Source organism: Brachionichthys hirsutus, chromosome 15 (assembly GCF_040956055.1).
Source record: "Brachionichthys hirsutus isolate HB-005 chromosome 15, CSIRO-AGI_Bhir_v1, whole genome shotgun sequence".
In the NCBI taxonomy this organism is placed as follows: Eukaryota; Metazoa; Chordata; class Actinopteri; order Lophiiformes; family Brachionichthyidae; genus Brachionichthys; species Brachionichthys hirsutus.
This window is the reverse complement of record NC_090911.1, coordinates 7,753,040-7,763,823: the sequence shown is the minus strand read 5'-3', so window position 1 is coordinate 7,763,823 and position 10,784 is coordinate 7,753,040. Positions and strand designations below refer to the sequence as shown.

Here is a 10,784-nt window from a genome sequence, read left to right as displayed (position 1 = left end):
TGGCAGAGGGTCCGCTGGAGTGATCTTAACACCTACTCGCCAACTCCTTCGCATTTCACGCGGATTGTAATCACTTATAAATAAATCGTTGTGTTCGTCAGGAGGTGTGGAAAGGACAACGGGGCGTGAACTCTGGCGCGCAACACTTGGACTTGGCCCTTGTAGTAAATGTGACATTCGCCATACAAACTGTGAAACCAATAGATCAGGAATGTTTTCCGAGGAATTTGAATTTGCAACTTTTCTAGAAAGGAAGGCTGAGAGAGATGAAAATGATTATTTTAATGATTTCGAGTTAAGTGGCTTTTCAAGATGCTTCTAATTGGCCCCAGTGGGATTTGGAAAACCTCGATGTAACCCCCCCTTGTTATCTGGCGGATCTATTTGTTTTAAACATGTTATCAATAAATGATCGTTACAGTGACTTTGATTATAGAGCCTATCATGAATATGTTCATGTAAGATAGAAAATAGTATGTATTTTACAGGAAAACACAAGGAAAGGAAAGGGTTAATGGTGCTACCTTTATCTGCAGAGGCCTGCGGGGTAAATATTAGCCAGTTCACATTGTGCCGCACCCAGTAAATCATTCACCAGAGAACAATGAGCAGTTTCTGCTTTAATATTCTGTTTTACCATCTGGTAAAGAACAAAGAAAAAACCACAAAGCTTTATTTTACATCATACAAGTCAGTGTGTATACAAAATGATACTGCTCAAGCCTTCAGGTCTTCAACAACTGTAAAATGTTGTAGTTGTGTTAATCACACATTATAATGCATCTCCTTTATATTAAACTCAGACTAAGATGGGGGAAAAAGGGATTAATAAAGTTCTCTCTATCTAACTATAGGCCACACATGTTTGCACACATAATCCCTGCATGACTAGTTACCGTGGAAATCCAGCACTAAGCATTATTGTCTGATACTGATAAGGAGCTGTTAGCGTGCGCTTTGAAGCAAATATTTTCATGTCGAATAATTAGAAAAAAGCCTGTTTCATTTAGGCACGTTTTATTTGTCTTTTTTGTTTTATTTGTATCAAAACTAACATTTTAAATCAGCATCACAACTGCGTCATTCCGTGTGAATAAAAACAACCAACAACAATGACCACAAAAAAAAAAAAAAAACTAAATTATTAGCTACTGATAGAAAACCCCACAACAGTATGTTTAACACAGCTACCACTATGAGCCTGCACAACCATTCCCCTGCCACCCTCCACGTGGATAAGGGGGTGAAAGCCAATACTATAAAGGCAAACGACAAACATGATGTAACACAGACTGATTGAAGCTGCAGTTTCAGTGCAAAAATATGTTTTATCCAAAAAGAAGCAAAGAAGATCAAATGGGGAAAAAAAAAAACAGCAGTACCCAAGCAGTGCAACAACGCTTGCTTGTTCTATTTGTCATTCATGTTCAGGGGCATGCCAAGCATTCCGATCCGAGGGCCCCTCAACTTCCTGTACAGTGGAAAGGAAAAACAATTCAACGGCATTCTTCCCGAGCTTCATTGTTCATGTCTTTTTGCAGACCTCTCCTAGAGTTTTGAACTTCGGGCCAAGCGTGTTTAGGAAGTCGAGATTGTCGCTATCGCCGTGGTTACTGCAGCATCCGATGGAGCCAGCTGCGGAGCCCACCCCCTCAAACTTGTAGCCGTGGATGATGTCATCGGCATACCGCTCGTCCTCGGTCCCCAGCGAGACCAGCTTCTGCAAGACAGAGTGGAAGGATCAGGAAGAGTGTAATTATCGGATTTGGGCTTAGCCTGAGCTACAGGGTGGGGGGGGGGGGGATACCGCACCGTGTGATAACAGGAGTCTGCTCCGGATATGACAGGCGGTCAGATATTACACAGACAACAAACACCGCGCCCGCAAGTCGGATAAGTAATATTTCTCACAAAGAAGCCGAGAAATATTAAAGTTTACAAAAGGATTCTATCAAACCTTAGAGGGAAAGGCTCGGATTACACGCGAGAGTGACCCAAGATAACAAAGACATTTATTAATTCTGGGAAACTTTCCTCCTTTTTTTTCCCCACTATCAGACACTTTTTTTTTATTGCTCTACATACATTAAGAATCTCAACATTACCTGCTGTAGATAGCGGCCATTTGTTTGCCAGCGGTGATGGAAACCCGAGTTCTGGGCGAGGTACCTGCTGTCAAAGTCCAAACCACTGCCAACGAGCTGGCCTCCATTAAACTGCTGAGTGTCAAACTGGTTGGAATAGTAATCTTGCATGTTGTTTGTGACGAAGCCAGGCTGGTACACCCCATCGTCTATGACTCCCATTGCGTTGGAGCTCTTGTTCCCCTGCCATCCAGTGTTCACCATGGAACCCTTGAAGGAGTCCTTCACTCCTGAACCCAACCCGAGAGTGGGAACAATGATGAGACTTGAATCCTGAAAAACGACAACAACAAACAAAACAACAAAAGTCAAACAACAACAAGTACTGAGGCAGGGTTGTCTTTTAGGGGGCAGGAGCCCAGGCCATGCTTCCATATACTCGTGTCCTCACCACTGCTTCCCCCGGGGCCTCGGTGTTTGATTTGAGCAGGATTCCACCGCTGTCGGCCACATCGTCAAACTGCATCTTCTCTCTCTTCGTCACGCAGAAGAAGATGAGGAGTAAGGCTAAACAAAAGCACAAGCATACGTTTCACTCAGCGTGGGCGTCACAATGACCATCAACACACTTTGAAACACCGCTTTAAACGTGTCGTCGCTCTTTACCACACGCTAGATGAAATAATTCATCAATAGACCTTCTGAATTTCTACCAATCCTTTTGAGCTTTTTACACACGCCTGCGCACAAAATCCCTTTTTTCGGTACCGGCACACACTGAAGCCTACGTAATTCTGCTGGCGGAGGACTCACCGAGCAGGAGGAGGAGGGCCAGAGGCAGCAGCATCGCCAGTAAAGCCAGGGGCCCCAGTGAGGATGAGCTGTCTTTGGCTAAGCACGCGCCATTCCTGCACTCGCAGACCTTTACTTTCACGCTCTGCTTTTCACCAAATCCCTGCAGATCCTTCACATCAATAGGAACTTCGTATATCCCATTGTGAAGGTCTTTGACATGCGTCAAGGTGGCTGCCGTGTCTAGGGAGAAACATTTAAGGGATGAAGACTTCTCCAAGAAAACACCTCCAACCGTCAGTAAAATGTTGGGACAAGTCAGAGCGACTGCTGATCAGGACGTTCGTAAGAAACACTGGGAATGTACTGTAGATTGCATTATTAAAACGGCACTCAATAAACTTTAACACGCAAAACAAAGTAAACATTAAAACATGCATGAAGCATTATCATTCAATAATAGTTGATCAGAAAGAAGTATGATTACCGTGTTCACATTAGGAGCAACCCATAGCTCTTTAGTGAAACCCCATTTGTCCACCAGGGGGAAGACGTTTACCTTTCACCTATAAAATCTCCATTTAATTCTTTATGATTTTAAATCGTCATCAAAATGTCTCGTATTTAACCTTCATTTGAACTTAATTCCCTATATTATACTGCTATTTGATTTTTAAAGCTCGATTACAATTTAATTCTAGAGCTGAAAATCACCAAGTTACTATTTAATAGTACAATTTTTAAAGTGGAATTTACATTTTCATGTGTTGTTTTCCTGCTTTTACCAAATAATTTCAATTATTTATTTTTTTCTCTACAGTTAATACTAGCAAAAAAATTTAAAAATAATTATCTAATAAGCTGTAAACAAATGATGTTGTGCATGCCTGTTTTCCTTGCTTCACTGCTTTCACAAAGAAAAATGGCTTTTAAAGATTGTACATGGTTAAACCAAGTTTAAACATGTTTCCACTAACACACACACACACACACACAGTCCCGTGACAGGATGCATGCTGCGAGTAACTTTATGTATTTATCTGAACGTGTTTAACTCTGATCACATGGGTCCACCTACCGTTATACTTTGTCACGGCCCATTTTCCATCATGATCCTGTGGTAAACTGAAGATGAAGGGAGAAGAGAATGGGCTCTGGTCATTGTCTTCAGCTACGACCAGCACGGAGCCCGCGTCCTCACACAGCACCAGCTCACTGGTGGGGAGCTTTGGCATGTTGTCGTTGACGTCCTCCACCACAATGATCACTGTCCCTGTTCCTGACTTGGAGCCTGAAAACACATCAGCAGTTCATGAGTATAGGGGTTGGTCAGTAAAGAGTTACTAGCGATAAAATGATCATTACATCAGATCAAATGCGTGATTATATTGTAGTTAATCTGGCTTGGATTTTTTTTATTAAATTTTTTACTATGAGAAACAGATCTGTGGTTTCTTTTAATAAAGGGATTCATATAATGACTGACATCAATTATATTAATAATGCCAATCACAGCCTGCAATACCCCAATATAACCAGCAGGGGCATCACTCTCAATAAGTCTGGACTAAAAATATTCAAATCAATGTGATTTAAGTATACAGCAGCTTATCCCAAAGCAGCTTTTTAGTTTTAATTAAAAAAAAACAATGTTCAATGTTCAAAACAATAGGTTTCATTGAAAGCTATGATTCTACAGCCGGTGCCGTAATTCAACAAGAGCAACCATTAACTAATGATGCAAAAGCACAAGATAAAAAATAATGTACACATGAGGGTTTCAGTTTGTGCTTCATTCACAGTTTCATAGACAATTTTCAAATGTGCTCAGGTCGTCTTCAACGTCATCATCTCGCTATTCAAACTGCTCCAGGCAACGCACTCCACCCGTCCACGCCCTCGTGCAGATTTTCACACGATCGGGGTGTCGCAACAGCCTCAACTATGTCACGTGCAAAAGTGTTTGCGCAGATAATCTTAAAACGACTTCCTCTTTTGTCGACATCGTTGTCTAGAAATGACATCTTTTTTTGGCATTAGTGTGATTTGAAAGGAAGCATCCATGTGTACTTTTAAAATAATCCCCAAAATTCCCAGATTAGACCAAGTCTGTATAGATTAATAGGTTAAATCATCATGTTATATAACGACCGCGTGTCCACTGAAAAAGCTTTCAACAGACACCGACATGTTCAGACTTCATGCAAATTGATGCAAATATTTTGCATGTAAAAATCTCGCTCAACAGTATTTAGTGACTATATTTCAATATGATTTTTTTTTTTAACATGGTTCCTGAAACACTGTAAAAACTCCCTTATCAAGACAGAGGATGCCTTCAACAACCGTCACCTGTCAACAGGTGTTCACATGTGAGACAGAGGCGGGGCATATCTGACTGTTGAGTTCAGACAGATACTGGTGAGGGTGGAGCAGGCGAACGCATTAAACTCCGGCTGGGGCCACGCCGCATCCCAAAGGCCTTACGATTACAGACGAGTCATCTGTGATGAGTCAACATGTAGACGAGACACTTTCTCATACCGCAGATCTCCAAGTAACCACATGCTGGATAGTTGCCAAACTAAGTGGATACTGGCCTGAGAGACGAGTTATACAGCTGTGTGCCCCCCCCCCGAGGACGCCTTACCCGGGCGCTAAAGACGTAAAAAAGATGCAGCCTTTAAATGCTACTTACTAGCATCGACAGCCTTCATGGTGACGTTGTAAGTACCGTCGTGTACCAAATGTGACTCTCTGTCGATTGTGTTTGCGACCCTCAGCTCGCCGGTGTTTTTATCCACGTTGACCCAGGAGGCCGGGTCGGTGACCTTGTAATACCTGAGAGACAGTGGGGGGGGGGGGGGTATTTGTGTATTAGGCACACATTCATCGACTGAGCAGTCAAAGTCTGCCCTCCAGTGTTTCATTTCTTTTACGAGACACAGGAAGTGAGGCGGCTCACGTGATGCCTTTGCTGCTCTTGGTCTCAGGATCCACAGCCGTGTAGGTTCCGATCAGCGTGCCGTTGGGCGTGTTCTCTTTGACGTTGAAGTGGACAATCGGAGCTGTGAATTCCGGCCCCTCGTCAACGTTGGAGACAGCGATAGCCACAGGGATCTTTTGCCACTGGGCCTTGGTGCCTTGTAGCTCAGCCACATTACGTGCCGTGATCTCAAGATCCATGTTTTTGGTTTTCTCATAATTAAGGGGCTAGAAAAACAAAGGATATGCAGCTGAATACAAATCTGCCGTGGACATCTGTCCTCAAACGCTGTCTCACCAGTCTCACTCACTTTTGTGAGATACAAGAGGCCGTCGTTTGTGTTGGGATCAGTGTCAATTCTGAAGTTTCCGTTTTCATCCCCTTTACTGATGATGAATTTGGAAATCCAGTTTGGTGTGTTTATTAGGTCTCTGTCTTCGACAGGAATTCGGAGGACAAGTTTGTCAGCTTCATTCTCTTGGACATTAGCTTCATACTAGACAAAGCAAAAAAAGCAAAAACAAATAGCCAGCGAGACAGATATGTTGAAATAAATGTGTAAAAACGACCTGAGATCAAATTCACACGCATAAAAAAAAATATCGTTGCAAAATTATTCACATTTGGTTTGGTGGCGTTTGCTCGCTGAACACTCACCAGGGCTTTTGTGAAGGTCGGCGGGTTGTCGTTGATGTCCTCCAGAGCAATGGTTGCCGTTCCCGTGTTGGACAGACCAGTTACTGCTCCATCCATGTCTCTAATTTGAACCGTCACCATGTACTTGTCTTTTACCTGAGATAAAAGTAACAAAATGGTATGACAAAAATGTAAATAACATGTAAAAAATGAGGTAGAGACCAAAACCGGGTGAGTCGTCAATGCACCGGTGAGCGTCCTCACCTCTCGGTCCAGGGAGTCGGTGACTGTGGTGATGACGCCTGTTTCTGAGTTTATGGAAAACACGTCTAACCCATCCAAGAGCGTATACCTGATCTTCACATGCAGGGTTCCTTCCTGGTCTCTGTCTGTAGCATTCACCTTCCCTACCACTGTACCTGCAGGGGGAAAGTCAACCCAGAGTCGTTTCTGTTTCTGCTGGAGGTCAGCCAGCAGGCGCTCGAGACACACAAATGCTGCTTTCAAAAGGTTCGATTGGGATCAACAGAAACCAAACGTGTGCAGATTTGCAAGACCGTGAAGAAAACTGCACACAGAATGGGGTGTGGATTGAGTCCAGACAGATCGTATTATGACACCTCCCATACTTTTAATTTCCCTATGCTAATTTGAAATCCACATTTCAGCAGGGTTAGTTATGCTGGTATAAATGAAGTTCACCAGTCTGATCAGAATAAACGTGCATATACTGCATTTACATTTACTAGAAGGTGGAAGAATCCTCAGCGTTTGCTTTAGAACCACCTCACACAGAAACATTCAACACTCACACAGAAACATTCCTCCGCTCGGTCTTCTTCCTCTTTGTCTCATTTTGGAAGCATTTGTTTGCCTCATAGAGTTCTAATTTATTATTTTTTTGGTCGCTCACCCGCGTCGCTTTGCTCAAACGTAGTGATCTGCAGCGAGCCTTTGAATGTCGGCGCGTTGTCGTTCACGTCATCGACGATTACGACGATGGGCAATGAATCGTCCGTCTTTGCATTTGTCCTTTTGTCGTAAACGTTTGTTATAAGCTGTGCAAAAGGAAAATATTGTTAGCCAAGGTTTAAGACGCTCGAATAGGAAAACGATTGTAACACTTTTGACTTGGCTTAAATTGCATTACAGAAATTGGCAAATTGAACATCTTTTGAGATCAAACGTGAAAAGGAGGATTTTTTTTCCGGTGCTTTATTGCATTTATGGAACAAATAATAAATCCAGGAAATACTTATCAAATACATTTTTAGGCGAAAATGCTTTAGGGTTGCAGACTCACTGTAAATGATGGAAACTCCTCCCGATCAACTGTTTTGTGCACAGTTAGCATCCCAGTGTCCCGGTTGAGGCTAAACACTCCGACTGGGTGCTGATCAACACCAGGTCCACTGAAGGTGTAGTAGACATCGTGTTTGGCTGCCGAGTCTGACGTGAGCTAAATATTTACAAGCAAAGACAGACACAGATTCGTTATTCAGGAGCCATCTAGTAGTCATGGAAACGTTTTGTGTCTTCCTTCGGGTCATGATACCTAAAAAAAAAAAAGTCAGGAGTTCAAATCCCCTCGGGCAGATTGTAACAGGTAATCGTCCGAGTCTAGCGAGGCACCACAGTTATTCATCATTGCATGAATGGCATTTATAGGCGTGTCTGGGCGTGAGAGCTATTTACACTTCAGCAAAGGGAAAGGAAGAAAAGAAAAGCGTTCATTATTTAACTGTGTATGCATTATTACCTTAAATACACCACAACGCAAAAAAAAAAAAGACTTTCAAGTACCTCTTCAATGTCTCTTGGATAAGGTCCCCGGTCATTCTCTAAAATGTTAAAGGGAGGGGGGCTCCATCGTCTCTTGAAGCGCTTCAAGATGCCTTCGTTTGTCTTCTGCCACATTGGGAACAACACAAAGAGAAATCCATTCACATTCCGGCTTGTGAAGACGCGCTGTGTCAGGAGGACGGACCGCGCGCATGCGTGTTACCTGTTTCCCCTGCACAGGTGCGCGGATAAGGCGAACTTCCACACGTTTCACTCCAATGGCGCCCTCGACGCGCACGGAAAATGTCCGCCCTGCTGCTCCCACGGCCACGGCAGCCAACGCGATTATTCCCCCATTAGCAGTCATTTTAAACGCAGGGTCCTCCGAACGGAGACGCACTGAACTCATGTCACAGGCGTCAAATTCAACTGAAACCCAACAGCAGAGGGAAACATCAAAAGTGAGAGTGGACACAGATCAAACAATATTCAATACAGAAATACTCATTTGAGTACCTTTTCCGACTTGGTATCCAGCAGCAACTGCTGCCGGCGGCACATAGACGTCTATAAAGGTCGGAACTTCACACGACTCCACGCAGGACAGGAACTGGGGCGGAACGTGGATGATTTGAAACATCCATATTGATCCAAATAAAAGCGTGAATGCACATCGATGCTTTACTGGAAGATTGCGCTGTAGCGTCGCACCAGTTTCGACATGAACTCGCGTATTTACGCACAGAGGAATTTTCACACACACACACAAAAGGAAAAACTCACCAAGAGGCAGACGGAGAAAATGAAATCCTTAGCCATTTTTTTTTTTGTTAGAACAGTGGACTTTGTCCGACGAAGTTTGATCGACTGGAGAAACACAGAAGTCAACGGAAGCTCCAACGCAGCAGCAGCCGGTCTGCTCCGCGCACTTGTTCCCTGTGCGGACGCGCTCTTCGGGTTTCTGTCGCTGCGGACGCGCCTTGACAAACCGCCCCGCCCCGCCCCGGTAGGATCGGTAGGCGAAGCACCTTGGAACTGCTCCGAGTGTCCTGTTCCCGTGTGCGCAAACACGTCAACTCCCACAAAGTTCGATGTTTAGTTTAGTTTTTTTTATTTTTTTATCTGCCAGCAGGGGGAAACATTGCCTGAATAGTGATCCAATTTATTTATACTCAACTGGGACATCAAATATAAGACATCAAAACAGAGGGAAGACGCCGTACGGGACCCAAAATGGCTGTAAAACAACCTATATATAGGAGGGCTGATTTTGTTCTCCTGCCGAGGAGAAGTCTTGGTTGCTTCATCGTCTCTTTGTTTTTTTAGGACTGTGCAGAATTTTTGCACATAATATTAACCCCCTGGTTGCTGCTCAGTCCTTCTTCAGTTCCACTGAAGCATTCAAGGGTGAGAGAAACAGAAACGGGCTCCTCGTTTAACGCCGCAGGAATGCGTGCTGATAGGATCCTGGTGTGTGTGTGTGTGTGGGGGGGGGCTCTCTTCCCACAGCAAAGAGCACTATCTCCATAAACCGCTGATAAAACAAAGTCAGAGCCAGCAATGCTGGGGCTGTGTCCTCTAAAGCATGTCCTACTTGTATAATAAAAAAAAAAGGTGCACTGGGAAGTCACACTGTGTGTGTGTGGGGGAAAGGTGAGGGGAAATGTCAGGAAGACTAGCAAGTTGTGGGTGTGGATATAATGAAAGGGCTCGGGGCTGAGATTCTGAGGAGTAAATGGAACGCAGACTCAGCAAAAATACCATTCTGTCTCTCCCAGAATAAAACAGCAGGAGAATAAATAGCTGTTCCACTGTAACGCTGGAAGCAGAGAGGAGGACAGAAACATGTTTTTTGCCAACTTACTGCCACTGCAAGTATAGTTTCTCTCCCACAAGAATACACAATAGAATGCAGGGCCTGACATTCTTGAGGAAGTCTCCGGAGCGATGAGGGCCACCGGCATCGTGCGTCATCGTCACGCCTGTCGCTGAAACAAACTCAGGACGCTTACGTCAGGACGAGACAACAGATGTTCTGACAGCGCCTTTGTCAGGTGTTCCCAGCAGGTAGCTTTTGTTGTTTAGTTTATAAAAGTGTTGTGAGTCACATCCCTGAGGTAAGAAACTTTGTGTCCGCATTAAAATTACACTCTCCGAAGTCTACGCTCCCAAAGAGGGAGTGCCGGAGGGAGGCCGGCCGGGCGGGGCACAGGAGTCGTGTGCAAGGGTTCGTATTTGGGTGAGACAAGTTGCTGACTGGTGTTTGTTCAAGAATGATGTGACTAATATCTACGTGATTATTAAGGTACAATTTCTACCACTGCACATAAATAAAGAGTTTTACTACCCTGACACCCCTTGACAACAACGTTATCTGACATCATACTAACAAAGCAGCCAACAACATAAAAACATCCTTCGGTTCTTCGTTTAAGGAAGGTGCTGGGAAGTATAACTAGCTATAGCACTCAGTTCAAAGTTATTAAATCAAGACTAGTAAGTCT

At 43.9% G+C, this 10,784-nt stretch overlaps 1 protein-coding gene across 1 annotated transcript; it reads right to left on the bottom strand.

Moving 5' to 3' along the window:
- Nucleotides 1-521: 521 nt before the first annotated feature.
- dsc2l (desmocollin 2 like) lies at nt 522-9,099 on the bottom strand. The gene is made up of 16 exons (XM_068748376.1): nt 9,064-9,099; nt 8,797-8,890; nt 8,504-8,709; nt 8,302-8,406; nt 7,802-7,957; nt 7,412-7,556; nt 6,763-6,917; nt 6,520-6,654; nt 6,173-6,358; nt 5,842-6,089; nt 5,575-5,717; nt 3,955-4,167; nt 2,898-3,119; nt 2,536-2,651; nt 2,106-2,417; nt 522-1,720 (listed from the first exon to the last, which is right to left on the bottom strand). Exons 1-16 carry the CDS (start codon nt 9,097-9,099, stop codon nt 1,526-1,528), a joined length of 2,667 nt encoding a protein of 888 aa, XP_068604477.1. The 3' UTR covers nt 522-1,525.
- Between the last annotated feature and the right edge of the window lie 1,685 nt (nt 9,100-10,784).

Coding starts and splice junctions, on each gene's coding strand:
- dsc2l (XM_068748376.1), bottom strand. CDS start 9,099: ATGGCTAAGGATTTCATTTTCTCCGTCTGCCTCTTG. Junction 6,090..6,172: donor GCCTCTTGTATCTCACAAAA/GTGAGTGAGACT, acceptor TTGTTTTTCTAG/CCCCTTAATTATGAGAAAAC. Junction 1,721..2,105: donor ATGGCCGCTATCTACAGCAG/GTAATGTTGAGA, acceptor TCTGTCTTGCAG/AAGCTGGTCTCGCTGGGGAC.